The sequence below is a fragment of the Pteropus vampyrus genome, unplaced genomic scaffold (assembly GCF_000151845.1).
Source record: "Pteropus vampyrus isolate Shadow unplaced genomic scaffold, Pvam_2.0 Scaffold347, whole genome shotgun sequence".
Classification (NCBI taxonomy): Eukaryota; Metazoa; Chordata; class Mammalia; order Chiroptera; family Pteropodidae; genus Pteropus; species Pteropus vampyrus.
Genome location: NW_011889128.1, coordinates 540,925 through 564,664, shown reverse-complemented (window position 1 = coordinate 564,664; position 23,740 = coordinate 540,925). Strand labels below are relative to the sequence as shown.

Here is a 23,740-nt window from a genome sequence, read left to right as displayed (position 1 = left end):
AGGCCACCACCCTGTGACTGGAGCGGGACCTCCAGGCTCAGCTTTACAGGCTGTCCTTCATACATCATATGAATATGAACCTGACACTGGAAAGGGCTGTGACCATAATAGGATTGTATAGATTATGGCAGAGCCAAGACAGGAGCTCATGCTGGGATGCATAGAACCTTCCCGCTCCCACGCCCCCTTCTTTTGCTCTCTATATTCTTGAAATAAGCATTTAATCTGTCCCCTTTCCAGTTTCCCCCATCTCTGCCATCTTGTCTGGTTTCCAGAAATCTTTTCCCTGGGGCTTCTTCCAGAAGTGCCAATGTATGTCCACCCTTTGGGTCTGGGCACTGAGGCACAGCTTTCCTCTTACTAGTATTGACTCATAATTATCTCCCCTAGGCAAAGCGTGACACTTGGTGTGGTCAGGGCAGTGACTGAGGGAAGCACAGGGAGCTGAAGTAGCCAGAAGGAGGCTTCTAACTCAGACCGATAGTCAATGAAGGCTTCCTGGAGGAGGCGACACCTGAGCTAAGCCACAGCAGAGAAGGAAGGGTAGGGCCAGGGATTTTTAGGTATGGAGTTCAGGCTCCATCTGAATTCCCAAACCCCAGAGGCTGTTCTGAGCCCTAGAACCTTCACTTTGGACCCTGCAGTTTTCCTAGGGAGGGAGCGTGTGTGGACAAGAGACAGGTGAGGTATGATCTGCCCTTGTCTCAAGCAGACCCCCAGACCCTTTCCTCTGAAGCTCCTCGGATCTTCCCAGGCCTCCTGCTCTTCCCCTTCCACATAGTCTCCCTTGGCAATGCTGTCCATCCCCTGGCTTGTAAACACTGCCCTGTCTTGAGGATATCCAAATTGGCCATCTCCAGTCTCGATTCATTCATTCACCAAGTTTTTATTGAACACTTACTGTCCCCGGCTCCATACCAGGTGCTGGGGAGACCCTAGGGAACCAAGCAGACATGCTCCTTGCTTTCATGGAGCTGAAGTTTAGTAGGAGATACAGATGGGAAACAAGTACACAAGTGACAGGTGTGATGAAGTAATAGGACTTCTCTGACAGCCTAGATACAGTTGGCTCATCTTCCTTGTTTCTATCCACAGCATCTCCTTATTTCTTAGCATTTATCATTGCAAATACATGTTTATTTGTTGCTTGTTTATGTCTGTTTCTGAAACTGGAATACGAGCTCCTGAGAGCTTATTTGCCAGATAACATGTTGTCAGATGACACTGTCTCTCTAGTGTCTAGAAGGATATCCAGCATGTGGTAAGTGCTCGATAAATGTTTGTTAATGAAGGAAAGAACTAGGAAGGGAAGGTGGGAAAAGGAGAAGAAAAAAAAAAATAGAGAACTAAGTTAGAGAAGGTGGGGAAGGGGTTACTTTAACCAGATAATCAGGGAAGGCATCTGTGAAAATGTAATGTCTAAGCTGAGATTTGAAGATTGAGAAAGAACCAGCCAGGCAAAGAGGCTGAGGAGAGCATTCCAGGCAGAGGAAACAGCAAATACAAGACCAGGAGGTGAGAAGAGCTTGGCATACTAGAAGAAAGGAAAGACCAGTGTGGTTGCACTAGAGTGAGCAAGGGGGAGGGTAGCAGGAGATGAAGTTAACAAGAAAATAGGTGCCACATCACAAAGGGCTTCACGGGCCACAGTGAGGGCATATAAATTTTAAGTGTCTATAACTCTAAATGTCCTCTGATACTGATTCCTGGATTTCTCTTAGGCACTTTAAATTCATCACTTCCTGAAGCACACATTGTGGGTGCCCTGCCCATATTTGCTTGGCTCACATGGGAAGTCATAGGTAGACAGTGTCCAGATACCCAGTCTCCCCAGATGCTTCCTTAGTATTCTGAGGGAAGGAGTGTGCTCCTGTACCCAGCAGGTCCAAAGTGGATGGGAGTTTCTGTAACCTTTAACCAGTTAGAGACAGGAATTAGTAAACACACATCCCAGCAGCTTTCTGGTCCCTTGGGGGTCATTTGTGAGGTGTGTTCTCCACAGAGTCTCAGAAGGTCCCCATTGGGTTTGGGTTCCAATTATTTACAGTGGTAACCTATCAGTCGATACACTCTTTATTGGCTTTTTTCCTTTCTTTGTCTCACTTCCCCACTTCTCACGATCCTTACTGGGATCATCTCCCCAGTCAAGTCCTTGCACTCCGATTCCCATGTTAGGGTCTGCTTTGGAAGGAACTCAAACTAAGGCACTCTTTAGACATAACTCATTATATTCCCCTAAATATTATTCTCTCTTCCCCATCTCAGGCTCGAACCCAGCTGCCATAGTCAGACATTCAAGTCTGGTCAATTCTAGAAGAAAGGCTGCAGTACAGCTATTTATCAATTCCCTCTCTTCTTGTATCCAGCCCTGTGCTGAACAATGAGACTGGGATGAATCAGATTATTTCCTGCTCTTGGGGAGTTTCTAGTCTGTTGGGGAGACAGACCTGATCCCAGATAAGGACCATACAATGTGCTCAGAACCATATCAGAAAAGTCAGAGAAATCTTTCTTGAAGAGGTAACACCAGCTGGGTACTGAAAGGCTGAGTAGGAATTGGCCACGTGGGAGGCAGAGAGACTCTAAGAAGAAGGCAAAATTTTATGCAACACTTTGGGGGTGTGAAAATATAGGGGTTTGGCAAGGCAAGGGAGTGGAAAGGAAATGGAAAGAAACTCTATATTGGGTATGGAGAAGCGAGGAAAAGGGTGGGCAGAAGCTGAGGCGTGTCGGGCCTTGAACATCAGGCTGAGGAGCTTCTACTTGCTCCTGAGTGTGATAGCGAGCTATGGAGGGTAGTAACAGTGTCAGATTTGGGTTTGAAAATGATCCCCTAGTCAGAACTAGGGGGCTAGCTCAGCCAGGCTCCCTAGGTGGAGGCTGAAAGGTAGGCATTTTTAGGGGGTGAAAGAAGTGATTTTGAGCCTGAGGCACTAGGAAAAGGGTAGGGACTAAAGTGCAGGAAGGAGTGCTCCTGAACTTGAAAGGGTCCACCTCCCCATGGCCAGCCTTGGGCCTTGATGTTACCTGATTCAGCTAAACAAAGCCAGGGAGGGGGGACGAGGCTTGGGGGATTTGTCAGCTCACTGCCCCTGAGGTAACCATTAATCGCTCCCCTGGGAGAATACAGGGATTGGTACATTGAGGGGCAGATCCTGGACAGAATGGAGGAACACACAGAGGCAGGCTTGGCACCAGGGTTGGGGGATCAGAGGGTCCTAATCGATAACCCTGCTGACATCCTGGTCATTGCTGCTTATTTCCTGCTGGTCATTGGTGTCGGCTTGTGGGTAAGAAAGTCGAGGGGCCACTGCTGGGGCCAAGTTTCTGGGGTCTGGGGGAAAAAGGAGGCCTTAAGTGGCAATAGGGGCAGGATGCCTTGATCTTTGAGGATAGGGTCTAGGGGGCAAACAAGCCTTGATAGCCTCAGAGAGACCTAGGCAACACTCAATCTTTGGTCTTCCCACCTTTGGATTGGGCTAGTATTTTCTCAGGGGCAACATTCTAAATAAGGTTTCTGTTCCCCTATTTACATTGCGGCTGATAAGAAGCTCATAGGTCTGATCCAAGGCCCCCAGGAGAGTCAGGCCAAATCCAGCTGCAATCAGACTTGGGTGGTTGGACACAGGTTAGGGCCTGGGTCCTTCTGGGTGCCTGGGAAAGAGGTAGTGGGGGTGGGGTGAGAGCTATCAGAGGAGCTGAGCTCTGGTTAATCTTAAGCCTGAAACAAGGCTAAAGAATGTGTTCAGGAGGCTAATGAGGTCCAAAGACATGCCCTGCATCCAGGTCTTCTCCAACTCCTGTCCCCCAGTCCATGCGCAGAACCAACAGAGGCACTGTGGGTGGCTACTTCCTGGCTGGACGAAGCATGGTGTGGTGGCCGGTGAGAAAATCTGGGCAGTAGAATGGGAGGGGATCTGGAGGGGCCCTGGAGAAGCAATCTGGCTCACCCACACTTCTGGCCACCCAGGTCGGGGCCTCTCTCTTTGCCAGCAATATCGGCAGCGGCCACTTTGTGGGCCTGGCAGGGACTGGTGCTGCAAGCGGCTTGGCTGTGGCTGGATTTGAGTGGAATGTGAGGCTCCCTTTTTGTCAATAATCCCCATCCCCAGTGGGAACCCCTGGAAGGGTCACACCTGGGGAGGGTCTAGACAGATGGGATGTGAGACTGGATGTGGGACTTTCCAGTTGGGGGGTGGGGCTGGGCTTCAAGTTAAGGTTGCATGTCCACAATGGAGGCAGGGGGATGTAGGGATTGACCACTTTTAGGGCAGGGGTAGGTCTTGCTCCTAACTTGCTCTGTGAGCTTGGACCAGCCACTACCCTTCTGTGGCCTTGATTTACTACTCTCTAAAGTGGGGGTGACCAGCCTCAAAGACAGTAAAGTGCTTGTTCTGATATTCTCTGAAGCTGTGGCCTGTGAGGATCTCAGCCAAATTAAAGTTCCTTGCAGAAGTGGAAGAGAGACAAAGCTCTGGGACTGAGGCTTGCCTTGAAGGGCTGGAGAGATCAGAGCATTGAGCTCAGGGCTCCCTGAAGGAGGAGGCCTCTGAACTGAGCCTTCAGAGTTTTGGTGGGTGGAGAGGAGAGAGGAAGCAGCCCTTTCTGGCTGAGGCTTGAGTCAGGCTGAGGGGTCTGTGCTTGGATTCATGTGCTCGGAGTGGGGAGCTGCAGTGGGGTAGAAACCATTTTGGGAGGGACTGTCCAGAGGTCATGTCCTGGGAGGGCAAGGATAGCTCTAGTTTAGGGCCCAAGAAGGTGTCGGGAACCTGTCTCTTAATGCCAAAGTCCCAGGGACATTGTCTGCATTTGTGTCCCCTAGGCCCCAGATGTGACCTTGCCTTTAGGGTAGGTCACATCTTTCGGGGGAGGATGAGCTCATGGCAGGATCACAGACAGGGAGTCAGTCACCCTAGGCTCTCACGCTGTGCCTGCAGGCGCTGTTTGTGGTGCTTCTACTTGGCTGGCTCTTCGCTCCAGTGTACCTGACCGCGGGCGTAATTACGATGCCGCAGTACCTGCGCAAGCGCTTCGGTGGCCATCGCATCCGCCTCTACCTGTCCGTGCTCTCGCTTTTTCTGTACATCTTCACCAAGATTTCGGTGAGCACGCGCAGTGGGTGGGACAAGACCCTGGAAGGGCGGTACCACGGAGTAGAGGTCTCTAGAAAGCCTTAGAAAGGGCGAGACCAAATAGAGGTAGATGTAAGATCATGACAGAGTCAGGGCATGGAAGGCATCAGTTTCTGGGGCCGCCATAGTGGATGGGTCCTGAGAAAGCCAGGCCATCGAAAATGAGGGAATCTTTCAGGCGTGGCCACACAGGGTCGTGGTCTGGGCAGGTGAACTTGGGTCCTTGCTCTGGCCCCTGAGTCCTGACCTGTGTGGTCGCTCCTTCTCCCAAGGTGGACATGTTCTCTGGAGCGGTATTCATTCAACAGGCTCTAGGATGGAACATTTATGCCTCCGTCATCGCGCTCCTGGGCATCACTATGATCTACACTGTGACAGGTGGCCGTGGCAAGGGCTTAGGGAAGGGAGCGCGCTCGGGAGGTGTGCTAGGAGCGTTACTCAGCCATACTCTACTCACCAAGTCTTTCCTCCTGCTGCCCGAGTGCATGGGTCCAGAGAACGGGCCATCCTTTTGAAATTTGTTCTCCAGAAGAGGGCCCCTTTTTCACATTAGAACAAAGACACCGTCTGTATTAGGCTGTCTGGGCTGTCCCCACTGACCTAAGCCTGTTGCAGGAGGGCTGGCAGCGCTGATGTACACGGATACTGTGCAGACCTTCGTCATTCTCGGGGGGGCCTTCATCCTCATGGGTTACGGTATGCTCATTGGTGGAGGGATGCGGAGGTCACAGGGCTCTCACTCAGGGAGCTGGGACATCGAGTGTCTCAGGCGTGTGGGTTCTAGGGAGGGTCTCGGCGCGGGTGCCAGGTCCCCTGACGGCCCTGCCCACACAGGCTTCCACGAGGTGGGCGGGTATTCAGGGCTTTTCGACAAATACTTGGGGGCAATGACGTCGCTGACGGTGTCCGAGGATCCGGCCGTGGGCAATATCTCCAGCTCCTGCTATCAACCCCGGCCCGACTCCTACCATCTGCTCCGGGACCCTGTGACGGGGGACCTGCCGTGGCCCGCGCTGCTCCTGGGGCTAACCATCGTCTCGGGCTGGTACTGGTGCAGCGACCAGGTCCGTGGTCAAGGCTTGAGGGGGAAGAGGCTGGGGCGGAACCAAAACAGCTGTGGGCGGGGCTGAGGTGGGCGGAGCCTGAAACCACTTGGTGGAGTTGGTCGAAGGCGTGGCCTGAGGGAGCGGGCACTGAATCGGGGTGGAGCTAAATCCGAGGGAGCCGGATTCAACCGGCTGGGGGTATGTGTGGAGCCGATTTGCTGCAACGCAGAGCCAGGAAGGCCCTGAATTAGAACAGCTAGTTGAGGCAAGGCCTGAGAGGGCGGGGTATCCGGGACCGGACGCTGCTGAACACCCCTCGTCACAGGTCATTGTACAGCGCTGCCTGGCGGGGAAGAGCCTGACCCACATCAAGGCGGGCTGCATCCTGTGCGGCTATTTGAAGCTGATGCCCATGTTCCTCATGGTCATGCCAGGCATGATCAGCCGCATTCTTTACCCGGGTAACGTCTGCACCCCTGCCCCGACCAAGAGTCCTGTGCCCCATCCAGACCCTTTCTTGTGTAGGGATCCACGTGCCTCCCTCCCATTTTCGTTACTGTCTTAAGATTTGGGAATCCGGTCACCCAGCCTTACCTCCCACCGAGGATTCCATCTCGCTTCTATTAGGATTCCCAATACCCACTACAAGGATCCAAGTTCCTCAGGTAATCTAGCTGTGTCGTGCCCTTTCCGCAGACGAGGTGGCGTGCGTGGTACCCGAGGTGTGTAAGCGCGTGTGTGGCACTGAAGTGGGCTGCTCCAACATCGCCTACCCGCGGCTCGTCGTGAAGCTCATGCCCAATGGTGAGGGATGGCACTCTGCCTGCATACGTGGGCGCGCAGTGGAGACTGCTGCCAGGGGTAACCACCCATCACCAAGCCCGCATCCTCCTGGGACATCCTGGTGGTCCGGGACTCACGGCTATCATTGGCCCACAGGTCTGCGCGGGCTCATGCTGGCAGTCATGCTGGCTGCGCTCATGTCCTCCCTGGCCTCAATCTTTAACAGCAGCAGCACACTTTTCACCATGGACATCTACACACGCCTGCGACCCCGTGCAAGCGACCGTGAGCTGCTGCTAGTAGGACGGTGCGGCCTGGGTTTCCCCTCACCTACCGCCCTGTGAATCACCCAAGGGTGGGGGGCATGGAGCACTTGTAGTGTTAGGGAAAGACGGGGATCCTGGGTGAAATCTTTGCCCACTGCAGGATCTGGGTGGTGTTCATTGTGGCTGTGTCGGTGGCCTGGCTACCTGTTGTGCAGGCGGCACAGGGTGGGCAGCTCTTTGACTATATGCAGGCAGTATCTAGCTACCTGGCGCCACCTGTGTCCGCAGTCTTTGTGCTAGCGCTGTTTGTGCCCCGTGTCAATGAGAAGGTGAGTATGAGTGTAGTTGTGAGCCCGGTGCAGGGCTCAGGCATCCAGAGAAGACTAATGTCCTCTATCTCTGCAGGGTGCCTTCTGGGGACTGATTGGGGGCCTACTGATGGGTCTGGCGCGCCTCATTCCTGAGTTCTCTTTTGGCTCCGGCAGCTGTGTTAGACCCTCGGCATGTCCGGCACTCCTCTGTGGTGTGCATTACCTCTACTTTGCCATTGTACTCTTTGTCTGCTCTGGCCTCCTCACCCTTGTAGTCTCACTGTGCACAGCACCCATTCCACGCAAGCATGTAAGTGCCAGCCTCTGGATGGACACCCAAACATGAACTAGGTGGGTCAGTGTAGCCCTCTCCAACCCGTGTGCTGGTCCACTTCTTGGAACACCCAGTGGAAAGGACTTGGTTTTCTCTGTGGAAGGCTTGTGAAGGCAAGCTGGGAGCCCAGTTTCAAGTTGCATTTGCAAAGCAAGCAGTGCTTTAGTTAACATTTATTTGAAGTGGTTTGGGGGAGGTAGCGTGAAGATCGGAGGGGAAGTGATTAAAATCCCCAAAGTCCTTGGCATGGTCTTTGGGACTCAACACACAGGATCTGATTGGTGGCTGAGAGGGACACAGTACTATCTTGAAAGCCCACAAAGGGATTTTGTCTTGTGCTGATGCAGGGTAGATACCCCAAGCGCAGGGCTAACGCGGGGGGAGGATAAAGGATCGGCAGGATTCTACAGGTGGAGAGTGAGGTAAAAGGCAACAAAAGGAAAACAATGTGAGCAAATACTCACAGGAAGGAACACGTGTTAGCAGGATTCTAAGACTAGAGTTTAAAATACTACAGTTTTGAGTGCAGACAGGAGACTTGGGTTGATGAAGCAGGGCCAAGAGCTTTGTACACCCAGCTGAGGAGCTTGGGTTTAGCCTAAGGGCCAAGGGCAGCCATGGAAGGTCAGGTTTGAGTTAAGGCTGGGCTAGGTGTACAGGCTGGACAGAAGGCGGCTAGGATGTATCAGGATGGACAAGAGACCTCAGGGTCTGGGATGAGGGAACAGAACTCCCACTTGGTCCCTGCTCCCGCCCTTCTCCAGCTCCACCGCCTGGTTTTCAGTCTCCGGCACAGCAAGGAAGAGAGGGAAGACCTGGATGCTGATGAACTAGAAGGTCTAACCTCACCCCCTATACAGAATGGGCACCCCGAACATGCAGTGGAGATGGAGGGTAAGGTGCTGCCCCAGGAGGTTGGGGCTAGGGAGCTGGGGAAGCCAAGTTCCCTCAAACTAACTGTAGGGCCTCAATTTTTCCCAGAGCCCCAGTCCCCAGCACCAGGCCTGTCCTGCCAGTGCCTGCTCTGGTTCTGTGGAATGAGTAGGGGTAGGGCGGGTAGTTCCCCACCCCCTACCCAGGAGGAGGTTGCTGCAACGGCAAGGCGGCTGGAGGACATCAGTGAGGACCCGAGCTGGGCCCGTGTGGTCAACCTCAATGCCTTGCTCATGATGGCTGTGGCCACATTCCTCTGGGGCTTTTATGCCTGAGGCCAACTGTGTTAGACACCAGGAGCCACTGCCAGGGCAAACGAGTGGGGGTGGGGGACCTGCAGTGGTGAGAAGGGAGTGGGGCAGGAGGGGAAGGAGGAAGGCCCTGGTTTTTTTCTCTACCTTGTTTCTGCCTATAGCCTAGTCCACCTGACTGGCAGTTACTTCCTGTAAGGCCTTGGCTAACCTGCCAGAGCAATTCTCCTGAGCAAAAATAAAGCTGCCTTTTCCCACTTCCTGCTGTAGCCAAAGTAGTTTTGCTTCAGGCTTCTGTCCTGAGACCTGGGCCTCCGTCTGGGCTGCTCACAAGACCTTCTTTTCTGGAGACAGGAGCCATGTGGCCCTCCATTCATCCACCTCTAGCTGGTGCTTCTCAGTCTTCCAGCCCACATCCTGCAGTCCTGGAGAGAGGTTATGGGGGTACTAGTACTACTGAGACTGCTGGGGAGGAGAGTCTGGGCTGACTCTGGGATGGGGGGTCAGGAGCGGCACAGGCTGGATGCAGGCTTTGTGTCCTGCTCAGGCTCCCCTTGCCTCTCTGCTGGGTGATCTCTGGCATAAAATGAGGCTAAAACCTCATCTGGTTGCAGCAAGAATTCATTGAGCCAGCACATGGAAAAGAGCTGGAATGGAGTAGGTGCTAAATAGATTAGCATTAGTTATTTGTGAGCCTCCCCTCACTCCCAGTTCTTCAGTACCAACTGGGATTATAGACTGTCAACACTGACACAGCCTCAGGGACCATCCTAACCTCTCTATCTTGCAGACAGGGAAACTGAGGACCAGACTTAAGCTCAAAGAGAACCCAGATCTGCCACCTCCCAGGTGGAGGGGAGGGGACAGAGGTAGGCAGGGAACCTGGGGAGAAGGCATCAGAGGCCAAGGGGTCTGAAGGATATTACCTTTTAAGAACTTTGGGAATAGCTTGTCCAACACTTGGTGTGTCTCCTTGACAATGACCCAGCTCTCTTTCTCAGGACCTAGAGTAGGGTGCAAAACCAGGAGCTCTTGGGTCCCCAAGCCACAGAGTCCATCCTCTCTCCACCCCACTCTGAGTCATCAGTAGTCTAGATTGTGAAGCTCTTACCTGCCCGTACTCGGTTCCTCAGTTTCTCCAGTTCTGCTGGAAGGGGCCCATCTTCCTGTAGAGCTCCAAGTACCAGCCCGTGTGTGGCAGCTCTTAGGATGGTCTCAGTGCCTGCCATCTGGCTCAAAACAACCTGTACCTGGTCTGGAGACCCAAGCACAGACTGGTAATAGGGAGGGCTACCTCCCCAAATACTTTCAACCCTATCACCCTGCTTCATCCCTGTCTACCCCCAGAGGCCTTGACCTGGCACGGAAGGCCATCTGTCACCCTTTCTTTTCCAACTTTATCTCCTGTTGGTCCCCAATGCTCTGACCAAATGGAAATGCCCAATTTCCCAATATAACTAAGGTGAGTTTATTTTGTATGTCTTTAATGGCTAGTAAGAATAAGCACCTTTTAACACACTATCAGTAGATCAATAAACTCTTGTACTTTTTTCCTCAAAAGATGACCCCAGATGGAAAAGTGGTTTCCTTGAGATAACCAAAGGTCATGATCTTATTTAAGTGTGTTGCAATGTGCAAAGTGCTTTTACATAATCACCTTATTTGATCCTCAAAAAACATTGCAGGTAATAAGGCAGGTATTATTAGCTCCATTTTATAAAGCGGTAAGGTGAATTTCATTGGGGAATGCAGCTATAATTTGAATACATCACGTCTTAGTCTCGAGCTCCCTCCAGGACACCAGGCAGACTCCACACAGTCCACGGCCTGTCCAGGGCTTGTGGTCCTGGAGCCAGAGGAATGAGAGGCTGACCCCAGGAGAGTGAGTCCAAGGCTGGGAGAACACGACACACTTACTTTGTGACTGGTCCCAGTGAAGAAGGTAAGGTTCTTGGTGTCCCTCAATCAGTTGCTGTAGCTCAAAGACACTTAAGGAAAGAAGAGTGGAATTGGGGAGGAGAAAGCAAAGGCAGGAGTAACCATCCCATCTAGTCAAATGAACAGGCATCTGTTAACCCTAACTGTCCAACCTTTGTCTGTCATTCACCCACTTCCCATCTATCCCTTAGCCATTACCCACATACCTCACAGCCATCCTTACTTTCTTCTAGCATCTAGTGATCCATTTGCCCCATTCACCCATTCTTCCTTCATCTAACAAATATATCCTTTTTATCTACACTGTTACACACCCTGCTGCCCTCAAGCACTCGTGCTGACCTTCTGTTCAGTGGAAATAACCTAGAGAGACGTGGCCTGGTCAAGGGAGGACAGTGTATAATTGGAATAAGGCACATGTGGGGAGTAGGGGGTAGTAGTGATGAGTGGGAGACACTGGGTTACTTACCGGGAGATCAAGCGATGTAGGGGGACTCCCAGGAATAGAGATGGAGATGGCCAGAAACCTGTGGGAAGTTGGGAGTCAGGAATCCCAGGTGGGGGACAGACTGGGAGATATAGGACTTGAGACCAAGGGGTTAGGTCACCTGTCCACAGTGGTTCCATCTTATTGGCTGAAGTGGGGTCAAGTACCTCTCCACTCTGAAGAAAGTGCTTCAGAACCAACCAGAGCCGGCCTTCGTTTAAAGTCTCTATGACAAGGGCTCGGACTGCCCGGTAGTTGGCATAGATGTGGAGGGCAGTGAGGAGGAAGAAACAACCAAGGCTGAAGCTGGAGTGAGAGAGTGAGTGGTCAACAAGGGCAGAGGCCCACCTGGGCACCTCAGCCCCATGCTTGCTCTCGGCTTACCTAGGGCACTCTGACACCAGGGGAAGCATCAAGAGGCTTACCAGGAGCCCTGCCAGGTTTACCAATGTCTCCTGGAAAATGGCAAAGGGGTTGAGAGTTGGAGGACTCCCCTCCAGGCCAGACTAAATATCCTTGAGTGCATTTCACAACATTCCCTCCCTGCCCCCAAACTTCCTAGGGTTCCCTATACTGACGAGGGTGCCTAGTAAATTTTAAAAATTTTTAGTGAGTGAGCTAAAAGATACCAGCTGCTTCTCAGTCCAGGTAGATAAAATGCCCTTGAAGTATGTCTTCTTTGCTTCCAAGTCACCTGAATAGCGCTATGCTCAGGCAAGTAAATGTCTACGGAGTGGGGAAGTATTTTTATTTGGTGTTTTAAAAAGGCTCATCTCCCCCTAGCCCCGTGGTATGCAGTAACTGGCAGACATTTTTTGCAAAGAGGTCAAGGAATGGTCTAGGAAGAAAGGCACAGTATCAAAACCTCTTCTTTTGAGAATCAATGTTATTAGATGCCTCTATTGGCCTGAGATGGCCTGACTGAGCTCACTCTAGGGGAAAAGGACCCTAGGCCGCCTGCCCCAACTCATCTTGAGGGAGGAGGAGGAGTCTGGATCGGTGCCCCTAGGAGAGTTGGTCCTGGCACAGAAGGTGGGCTGTGGAAATAAAGGCTGTGGGAATGACAGTAAACTGGGATCAAAAGCCTTAGTTGCTCAGGAGCAGAGGGACTCCTCTTCCCTAGGTAGGAACAGTCATTTCCAGCAACCACATTAAGTGGTAACAAAGCAACATCAGCAGAAAGCAGGGTTCTGCTGTAGGACTGAACATATATCCCAGGTTGCCCCTATGATGTGTTACTGCCTCTGTGGAGGAAGCTTGGGGCTAGGGAGGGCTGAGGGGTTAGAAAGAGAGTAGGTGAGAGAGCAAGCATGAAGCTGAGACCCTAAAGAGCATGGCCTGGGTTGTACTAATTTCTCCTTCTCTAACAACCTACAGGAGAGATAATGGGGAAGAACTAGTCCAACCAGCTCCTGAGAGAAGGGATGTGTCCAAGGGGACCCAGGGAAACTGAACCACTCTATGCCTTATTTCCTCATGTGTAGGATGGCCAACAATGAGTACCTCTTCTACAAGACGACTATAGGGATTTAATGAGTTCATACAAATAAAATAATTGGCATATGGTTAATATATCATAACAACCTGTGTTAATATTATTAAAAGTAGTCTTAATTTTTTAGAAAAAATGAAGTTCTATTTAGAAACCTAGCAAAACAATGTAAGAGAAGGACAAAAAATAGGACTGGACACAAGAGAGGTCTCTAAATTGCTTTGGTGTCAATTATGTCACACTTATGACCTCACTTTCTCCATCTGTAAAACAGGGATAATATCTACGTCATAGGGTTGGTGTGTGAGTTAAACGATGCAACGCACATACCACTGAACATAGGGTTCAGCCTGTAGGGGTGGTGAAGACACCACTATTCCAGGATCCCTTGATCAAGTGAGGGGCTGGGCCAGAAGGGCCTGCTAAAACTGCCAATTGGCTGGAAGCCTCTAGCCAGTGACACCAGCCACCTCACATGCCGAACACTTTTTGACTTACTGAGTGCTTTAACATGTGGGGCCCCATGTGATCAGAATATCCCCCTCCCAGGGTGGGGCCAGTGCCTAGAAGGGGTGAGGGCAAGGGCCCATTCTCTGCCACATGGGCAATGTGCACAGGCTGAGATGAATGGCTTGGACTTGCTGCCACCAGAGCCTGTGCCCTCACACCTGACTCCTATCCTGAAAGTCAGAGCACGGAGCACCTACATTTCTTTCTGTGTTTCCCACCCCTACTCTCAGGAGCACTCAGGTGCTTCTTTCCACTCCCAAATGGTGACCTGGCCCGATACCCTCTCATCCTCCCTCACACCATCCCTCCAATTCCAGCTGCTCACCTGGCTGCTATCCTTGGCTGACACATCAGCCATGTTGTTTCTCCGGGCCTGGTGCATGGTCAGTGCAGCCCGAGTGGCTCCGCCAGCCACGCTCACAATGCACTGGGTAGGGAAATGGAAGAGTAAAGGTCAGACTGGCTATGAGGTACGGCAACACAGGCGCTTCTGTGGGTGAGCCAAGTAAATGGGTCAAACCAGCCTAAGAAAATCAGATCTCAGATGATCTCACAGCAAAATCCTGAGTGCTGTCCTTGATATCTTGTTTTCACCCTGCACTTTCACTAGGCCTACCCACCTTGTCTTGTTCCAGGAGAAAACTAAAGTTCTGCCTGCCATACCACCCTGTGGACCCAGCCCAAGGAAACTCAATTTCTTTCCCCAAGGTGGAGGTCCAAAGACCATTTTGAGCCTAGAACTTCCTCACTCTCCAACTCCTACTCTGGCTGTACCCTTCCCCCTTGCTGAGCTCCTAGGCCCAGTCAGGTTTCTAACTTTATGCTTACATTCTGCCTGTAAGTAACTCCACTCTCTTCCTGCCCCAGTGGAGGCCTATCCAAACATTCTAGGCCAGGTCAAAACCTACACTGGAGGCCATGACATCCCTAGATCTCTCCCTCTGAGATCTAGGATAATAAAGCTAATTGATGAGGGTAACTGATCACCTTCAATCATCTCATTTATCAAATCTCTTTTAGATGTCAGGCATAGATTTAGGTGCTATGTATATAATTCAGGCACAACCTCTGCTCCCATGAAGCTGATAAACAAATAAACAAGTTATTAAGCAGGCAGAAAAAGTTTGCTCAAAGGTAAGAGGAATATGGTACAAAATGAGCTGGAGTAACTGGTGGGGACCTGATCACGCAGAACCTTGCAAGCCTTGTTCAAGTCTGTGTCCTAAGAGCAATGGGGCAGGGAAGTGACCTGATTTGATTACTATTCTTAAAAGGATTATTGGGCTGCTCTGAGAGGAACTGGAGAGAGGAGAATGGAAACAGGGAGACTACCTAGGAAGCAACTGTGCTTTTTCAGCAATGAAGAACTACCAGGTGACATGGAGATGGCACGAGTGAATGGATTGGAGAGATTAAGAAGGGAAAATAACAGAGTTGAATGGAGATTTAGCTATGGGTGACAGGTGAGGCAGGAGAGAGCATGGATGACAGCCAGGCTTCTGGTTGATATACCTGGGAGACAGAGGTGCTGGTCACTGAGACTAGAACTCTAGAGAGGGTTGGGGTTAATGAGGGAAGGGAAAGGAGGAAGCTCACTGTCTTGTCCTATTCCCTTATGTGAAGAGACTGAGACCCCAAAGGTGGAGCTTAGTGCAGAATTTGAAAAATGGCAGAGGTCACAATTCTTGGTTCACAGCTACAACAGTAGTTTTCTCTGAGGTTTCCTGCCCTGAAGTGGGGAGGGATGATCATGGCATTTACTGCCTGGGCCAGGGAAGCTAAATGTACTCCACCACAAAGAACTGTTTGCATATGAAACATCAGCAGTGCCCTATGGAAAAACACTACTCTAAAGTGATTTTGAACAGCTAGATCTTACATGTCTTAAGTCTTTAACCTGTGCCAAGTACTTAACCCTGCAGTGAAGACAAGCTAAACTCTTTACTGAACCTTGCTAGGTTTTAGTTTCCTTATCTGAATGAGGCCAACTTGAAAGATTGTGAGGGTAAGCAGATTGGCAGAGGTGAAGAGCTTGCATTTATCCGACTTGTCCCTCTAGCCTCACCATCCGATCTGTGACACTAGGTTGTTCTTTCTGCCCAGAACACCTACCCTGTACCTTAAACTCATTCTTCATGACCTAACCCCAGGGCAGGACTCCCTACATCTCCCCACTAGGCCAGATTCCCTGCTGAATCCTCTCGCCCCCTACACTTCTCATCTGGAATACCTGTAGCTAGAGTTCTATAAATATTTAATTTCGCGTTGCTTTCTTTCAAAGACGGGAGGGCCCATATTCCATGCCTAACATGCAGTAGGCACTCAACAAATATTTTAATGAAAGAATTAAAGGTAGCTAGGGAGCCGGGCCTAAGAAGTTGACAAAGGAGCACCCCTTCTATCTCTCCAGACACTGCCTGAGACTTTCTGAGGCATTAGAGGCTCTGTCTGGCAGGAGAAGGATCAGAATGTATGTTTGGGTCTAAGTAGAAACGGCTGAACTTTTTCACTCTTCTAGAAGTGCCTTGAACACAGGCCCAGGTTGGGCTCACCTGTGGGCCCCAAGTGAGCCCATATGCAGCACCACTAAGGCAAGGATCTTGGGTATAGGGGTACTCCAGAGGTGGGTACCTTGGCCAGGTTGCTGATGCAGACGATCATGGTGAAACAGATTGGATATATGGGAGCCATAATCTCAAGGAACATGGCTACATCATTGAGGATGTCAGCAAAAAGCCTGGGAGGGAAGGATCAGAGGTTAGAGGTCAGAGGTGAGAAACCTTTATAATACTCTCCCCTCAGTCCCGGCTCACCTCCACTGCTTGGCATTACAGTCCAGTTTGCTCCTGTTGGGGAGAAGAGATTGGTTTGCAATTTGGATTTTAGGAGAAAACACATTCTGTGAGCAATGCAGGCCATCCTTAGGCCATGGTAAGGTCCGAAGGGCTCAGGAAAACCCACACCCCAGCTGGACATCTGTCACAACATCCTGTCACAGCTGCCTAAAAAGCCACCATTATCCAGAAGGACCTTAGTAGTCACTTAGTGTTTCCCCCTTATTAACCCATGACACATCAACTGTGAAAAAATGGGAAAGAACCCTCTTACAGTTGCTCCTCATCCTCTGACTCTCTGTTGAGAGAGGCTATCCCTGGGTTCCTCCGCCATCTCTCTTCCTCTTCATCTTGCTTTGAGGCTACCCAGCAAGAAGTCCATATTATTTTGAATTGGTAAACAAAACCTTTAGTGTAACCCCCTACATTTTATAGATAATAGCCCAGAGAAAGAGCGAGACTCTGACATCCAGGCCTAGGATATTTCTCTTACACAACACTGCAGATGGCTGCCTCTTCTGCCAGGCAGAGTGACTCCCTGATCCAGGCAGGCATAAACATCTGGGGGACTACTTCTCCAAGATCCCAATGGCAGAAGACGTTGCAACTCCCAGTACAGCTTAGAATTTGCAGCATTAGCCCTAACCCTTAGTTTAAAATCTCCTAGAGGAAAAGGGAGCATTCTTGTGTGGGGTATGGAACACACATGGGGAACTCCTGAGGGAATATATGGTAAAGGCGGGATTGGAACACGTGGCCTGGTCTAGGACTCTGTCCAATAAAGCTTTCTGATACCACAGAAAGAATACAGGTTTTAGGTTCGAATCCCACCTTACTAGTTATAAGCTATGTAACATGGGTAACTTCCCTCTTTTAGGTTTGCTTCACATCTGTAAAATGTACACATTTAATCCTACTCTACAAACTTATGAGAATTAGAGATGGCAGAGTTTGTGAAATGCAATTAAAACTATTAATAGCAGCTGGTGTTTATTGAGCACTTATGTGCCACACAATGTGCTAAGCACTTTGCAAAAACTATCTCACTGAACCTCGCAACCAGTTAACAGCAGATACTAAATCACGCCTGAGGTTGCCCAATACTGACTTGAGGAGGAAGCAGGCAGCACAAGATCCATAATCCCTTCTAGATAAATGGTAACATTGATCCCATATGGGATAGGGATCCTGATGACCTGCCTAAGCCCACTCCCTCCCTACTCAGTTCAGCAAAGTCCAACTCTGTGTCTGAACCACCACAGTAGCCTCTGGAATAAAGTCATTCCTTTGGGATAAGCACTGTCCTGTTCAGGCTTCTCTTTCAACAAGCAAAGAGAGGACATTCAAGAGCCTTGTGGCTTTCTGTGTTCTGCCATGATAGGCAGTTAAGTGGCAAATCAGTGCTCTTAAAGGTAGATCTGGTTATAGAAATGGCTCTGTGGCTTCATTGCTAAGTGTGGGCAAATCATCTGTCCTAGGTATTGTAACTAAAGATTCCTTAGCTCTAATGATATAATTACTAAATCTCCCCTCCCATGGAAGCTGGTAGGAGAGACGTGGAGTTAAAAATCAAGCCAGGGCTGAGACAGACATGACCACTGTCTGGGGAGAGTGGCTAGAAGTCTCTGACCAGGAAAACAAACTCACCCCTTCCACCAGGCAAAGACAATGCGGCCCAGCATGCCAGCTGAATCTGGGGGAGAGAGGCATTGGTAAGGAACCAGGCAGAGCCTTGGGGCCTGTGGGGCCTGGCAGATCTTGGCAATGAAATGGCTGATTACCTTGGGTCACTGAGCTTGGGAGCTCAGTCTGGTACAGTAAGTTCTAGACAGACATAGCTGTATGATGGAGTCAGAAGTGCCTAAACTTAGCAGTTTCTCAGTATGCACCCCTGCACACCAAGAGACTTGGACCATAAACAGTCTTTGCAGCATTTTTCATAACAGCAAAAAATTGGGAATAATGCAAATGCTCAACAGAATACATAAATTCTGGTACATTCGTGCAGTGGCATATTAGATAGCTGTGAAATGCCGCTGGACTACAACTATTCACAACAATGCAGATGAATACTAGTACCTTACAGGAGAAAGTAAGTGATGAAGACTATATGCAGCGCAATATACTTTTCATAAACCTCAAAAACTAAACAATATAGTGTTTAGGTATCTATATCTATATGGTAAAACTACTAAAAGAAAAAAAAAAGGGCAGGAAATCCTGTGTGAAAAATTCAGAGGTTACTGTTGATATTTTGGCTCCTAGGTTGGGCAGTAGGTTTCACAGGTGGTCATCACAATACAAATAAATAAGGATTGGAATTGCAAGTTGGTGACAGAGAGCTGGGGATGTGGGGCTGAGGGAGAGGCCTCCTCAGGCCAGGGAAAGCCAGAGATCTCTGAAATTAGCTAGACCTTCATTTGCATAACAAATGCATGCTGCCTACCTACTCTATGCCAGGGACTACATGAGACATGGGCAATACTGCAGTGACCTCAAAAGTCATAGTTCCATGCTTAAAAGCCAGTGTAAAAGCAATCAGTATGAAAAACACTGATTTACACCAAGGATTAGTTAACTGTGGTCTGTGGGCTTCCACTGTTTTTATAGTTTTATTAGAACACAGCTGTGTCCATTTAGTGTCAAAAAAAAAAAGAAAAATGGAGTCACCTTAAAACGGAGCCGGAGCCACCATGTCAGAGGAACTGCCTTGCATGTCTTATGCCTCAAATCTTTGAGATTTTAAAACAGGGCATAATAATCTTTGGACAGGGACTGAAGTAACCTTGTGTCCCAAATAACTGTTTGCAAAGATAACAAGAAAGGAGCTGTTATGACTACCTGACTGAAAATTAAAAACACTGTTTAGAATCAACATCACTACATTCTGTTATCTGCATTAATAGAAATGCTTTCCATTGACATAATTATTCCCTTTCCCCCCATTGCATTTGTCTCCTAATTGAAATGTTATTGTGGCTTCTGCTTGAATCAATGCTTCCCAAATAGTTGCTCTTATTGATCTCAATAAATGCTTATTACCTCTTACTTTGAAAGGACTTTATTTTTAGGTTAGCAACAGACTGTCTGCGGATGTTTTTGTGACAATTGCAAGATCACGTTACTGTGACTGAAATTCTACAGCCTGCAAAGTATAAAATATTTACTATCTGGTCCTTTATAGAAGGACCTGATTTAGGCTGTACCTTATACTGAGAGTAGCACTCATGAAGTTCAGCAAGGGGATCACAAAGGACTGCTTTAGGACCAAACTGGGAAGGCCTCAGACAGTGGGCACTGGAAAGGACTGATAGAGGACCGAGGACTTCCAACTTGTTTGAGCTTAAGGGCATGGACCCTTAGGTGGCAGATGCAAGAAGGGAAATCAGGTTGTGGGAAGGAGGGCTGGGAGCATCTCATGACACATAAAGGTGGTGAAATTAAGATTAGCTTTCCCCATTCTCCACTGGAAACAGATGTACTCATCTTTTGGCATAGCCTCCATCCTTAGGCATTGAGGCCTTCTAACTAGACATCTTTTACCCAATCCTGGATTCAGGGAGACTGCTAAGCATTGTGGTGGACATCTAAAATATATATGCCTTTCAATCTTCACAATAATCCTGAGTTTGAGAGGGATCATTCTCTTTCACAGATGAAGGAGCGGAAGCTCACAGAAGATAGGTGATCAAAAAATGAGACATTTTACAGAAAATCTGGATTCCCAGCTTTTCTCTAAGAACCTGAACATGGCAACACTGGGCCTGCCTTTCTTTACAATTGGCTGGAGCCGAGCGGTGGGTACCTCACTCAGAGGAGGCATGTGTACAATACATTTTCCATCCAGCCTGCTCTGCTTCTCCATTTCTATCTCCTGTATGTCCCTGCAAGTAATACCCACCAGGCTGGCTGTAGAGGCCTTCTCCCTCTATCACTCGCCTTACTCTCTTTCCTTTGAGTACATTTTACTCTACACAAAATTTTCCTGTTCCATTTAAGATTCTTGTATCAACTTAGTGACTTTGAACATGGCAGGATTTTTACTGGTTGAGGGATAGCTCACTGGGCCAGACTTATTTTTCTCCTCTTTGACTGCACACTCATAACCACCTGGGTGTATGTCCTGCCTACAAGAGCTACTTAACAGAAAGATGCCTACTCTATCTTTCACTGCAGGCAGATTGCAGAGCCCTCGTCAGAATGTGGATGCTGGCACTAGGATGCAACATACCCTCCATATTATCTAAAAGTCAACATTGTCCACTAGACTAGAAAAAACTTAATTTCCACTATTAGCTGAGCTGTAAGATCTAGAAATTTCTGAGTCCTAGTAAGGGATCAGCTGTCCACAAATTGCACTTAGCTCCACTCTAAAATCCTAACTGGCTACAGCCATGCCACCCTGAACACGCCCGATCTCATCTGATCTCAGAAGCCAAGCAGGGTTGGGCCTGGTTAGTACTTGGATGGGAGACCACCTAGGAAGACCAGGTGCTATAGGCGTTTAAAAAAAAAAAAAAAAAAAATCCTAACCGGCAAAGTGTGGTGTTAAGAGTGGGACATAGAAGTCAGTTGATCTAGGTCCAAATCCTGGTCCTATGTTATCTTAGACAAGTTAATAAACCTCTCTGTGCCTCAGCCTCCCCTGTGAAAAATGTATTAATAATGGCATTAACCTAATATGGATGCTGCAGAGATTGTTACATGTTACACACAAGTGTGCAAAATGTCTAGCATATAGTAGGCTATCAAAATATTAGCTGCTAATAGTATTACCAATAGTATGACAAATAACATCATATTCTATTAAGAGATCTATAACTAAAAATAACCATATCAAAAAATTCCAAGGGAGTTTTACATAAAGCTCTGCATACAAATTTCTCATATTTGATGGAAACAAGTTTATAACATCCTTTCTAATTAACAGGGCTACTTTTAATATCAACAAGCTCTAAAGTAAATAGGTTTTTTAATATCTTAAAGTGGTCTTTTTTTTAATAACCAGAAGACATATATAGGCAACATGCTGGTGATAAGACAAGGGTGCTTAGAAATGACGTGAAAACATCAACTACTGACCCAGGCTCCTACTGCATTCCAGACACTTAGCCAACAGGAGAGTAATGGAAAAGATCCAAAATAAGCAGTTTGGTGGTATATACTCTGAACTACACCTTCGGGGTTCATATCTATGCCCTGCAATTTACTGGCTGTGACCCTGGGCAAGTTACTTTTCTGTGCCTCAGTTTCCTCATCTATAAAATGAAGAAAATGACAATATCCATCTCAGACCTATTGTGAAGACTGAGTCAGTACATTTAAAGACTGGCAATATAGTAAGCACTGTTTGTGCAAACTAGGACAAGCTGTTGATCACTAATACTTCTCCAATGACATGCTCTATCAGAGAAAGAGCTTTCTGGAGGCAACTCACATTTGGTCAGTTTGCTCAGATTTACTGGTATGGGTGTAAGCAGGAGTCTCCTGATTCTCCAAAAGATACAGGGAGGCTCATCGGAGATGTGGCCAGGCTGATGGGGAGCAGAATAAGCCTTACTTTGGGTCTAATTTAAATCCCCACTGGGAACAGTAGCGAAGTACAACGGGCAGTGGAGAGAGCCAAGGTCCTCTTGACAAGGAGCACGGTTTCCCTTTTCTTCTCAATTTCACTCTCTAGGTGGCATGGTGCCAAACTGTGTTTTTTTTTTTTAAATTTATTATTAGTTTTTCTAAAAACTGTATGTAGTCAACAAATGGTTACTACAGTTTTATTTATAGCACCATCCATCACATATCCTGGATAATCTAAAAGGCCTCTCATTCTTCCCAGAACCTCCTCTCTCTTACTCAGGACCAACTACAAAATTTTTTTCCTAGTACCAACCAATTTCCCACACCCCAGGCAGCTGGCAGATTCATTCAATAGCAGCACTTGGCACTTATGCAGTTCACAAAGAGACTAGGGGTAAAGGGTTTGGTTAACTTAGGGGACCTGGGCTCCAGTTGATCTAAAGACTGAGCAGTATGTAAGCAGCTGCAGGGCAGATGCACAGGATGAGAGTATTCCAGCACTGAGTGGCTAATTAATCATTGAATAAAGCCAATAAAAATCTTTAAAATTTACTCAGCTGAATTAGGTTTGTTTGTTTGTTTTCCATTAACAGGGTACAAGACACTGTTCTAGGCACTGGGGAGACTTGGCTCCCAGATCTAATCTGGCACGGGTCTATAAATATACACATCGCAGCCCAGAGCTAGAGGCTAGAACACTGGGAAAGGGGTAAAGGAGGGGTTGAGCTTCTTAGTCGCTAGAAAAAAAGGCCAGAGAGATGGCAGGGCTGAGAGCAGCGACCGTTGAGGCTTCAGGGGCCCAGCTTACCTTTCACCAGCCAGGTGGCCGTGGCAGCTGAAACAGAGGCATTAGCGTTCCCCACCCCTATGCCCAGCAAGACTGCATGGGTGGCCAGGGAGCCCGAGAGGCTGGAAGCAAAGGCCTGACGAAGAAAAGAAGTGAGGTGAGGAGTGGGCGCAGGAGCATGTAGGTCTAAGTTCTATTATCAGCTCTTCTTGGGGTGTAACCTGGGGCTTGTCACAGCTCTGCTCTGGGCCTCAGTTCTCCAGTCTCTAAATGGTGAGGAAGAGGTGGCCTACTTTTTTTCCCTTTACCCCCCGGCTGTAAGGGAATGCTGCCCCGCTGACCTGCACGGAATCCCATAGCTGGTAGGGCAGATAGTCCGGACTGACGCTATCCGGGAAGCCCTGAGGCAGGAACACAGTCAGGAGACGAGAGAGAAACGGTGAGGCTGTCCCGGGAGCCCGACCACCTCCCCCATCTCGTCCTTCAGGTTTCACTTTAAAGACCCCAGAGAACCCCCACCAGCGCCACCCCCAGGCCTCCCACTGCAGGCTCCCGTCGGCAGCGGCGTAGCAGCCCCGGGCCACCCGGGAGCCGAACCGCTCGGAGCACAGCTGAGCCTCAAGACTTGCGCTGTCAGCCATCCCGGATCACCTCCTTTAGTTCCACTTGACGAAAAAACGTGGCCAGATTACGTTTACAGCTCGGCTACGGCGGCTGCAGAGGCGCAATCTTCCTTCGTGAAAGGGCAGCCGGCTCCTGCGTCTTCCTTTCTCTAGCGCAGGAACCGGTCAATTCCTTTCTGACCTCCCGGCCCCGCCTCCGGCGCGCCAGCGCTGGTTCCGCCCCTTGTCCTTTGCAACATTTTGCAAGGTACCTGCATTCCTTCCCCTTACGGGGAGAAGGAAGGAGGAAACCTTTTGTGTGGGAGACCCAGTGTGGCCACAGAATTTTTAGCTGGGCAAGTCAGTTTCCCTCCCTGAGGCCAGGGACTATATTTTACTCCTATTTTATCCTTGGTACCTAAGCATAATTGCTTAGAAGATATTTATGAATGAATGGAAG

At 49.1% G+C, this 23,740-nt stretch overlaps 2 protein-coding genes and 1 non-coding gene across 3 annotated transcripts; 2 read left to right on the top strand and 1 right to left on the bottom strand.

The window, feature by feature from the left end:
* Nucleotides 1-52: 52 nt before the first annotated feature.
* On the top strand, nt 53-9,096 carry SLC5A2 (solute carrier family 5 member 2). Its single transcript, XM_023522410.1, has 13 exons — nt 53-3,290; nt 3,812-3,883; nt 3,971-4,075; nt 4,938-5,102; nt 5,405-5,510; nt 5,748-6,196; nt 6,504-6,639; nt 6,875-6,982; nt 7,118-7,268; nt 7,388-7,556; nt 7,633-7,848; nt 8,637-8,766; nt 8,854-9,096. Exons 1-13 carry the CDS (start codon nt 3,165-3,167, stop codon nt 9,078-9,080), a joined length of 2,160 nt encoding a protein of 719 aa, XP_023378178.1. The 5' UTR covers nt 53-3,164; the 3' UTR covers nt 9,081-9,096.
* Nucleotides 8,028-23,319, bottom strand: CUNH16orf58 (chromosome unknown C16orf58 homolog). The gene is made up of 13 exons (XM_011378580.2): nt 23,020-23,319; nt 22,700-22,814; nt 17,965-18,010; nt 16,297-16,329; nt 16,115-16,220; nt 13,809-13,910; nt 11,866-11,936; nt 11,603-11,787; nt 11,464-11,521; nt 10,974-11,044; nt 10,168-10,311; nt 9,983-10,060; nt 8,028-9,481 (listed from the first exon to the last, which is right to left on the bottom strand). Exons 1-13 carry the CDS (start codon nt 23,317-23,319, stop codon nt 9,384-9,386), a joined length of 1,407 nt encoding a protein of 468 aa, XP_011376882.1. The 3' UTR covers nt 8,028-9,383.
* Nucleotides 20,702-20,820, top strand: LOC111731018. Its single transcript, XR_002776920.1, has one exon. It is a non-coding gene; the product is annotated as a 5S ribosomal RNA (ribosomal RNA).
* Nucleotides 23,320-23,740: the final 421 nt, after the last annotated feature.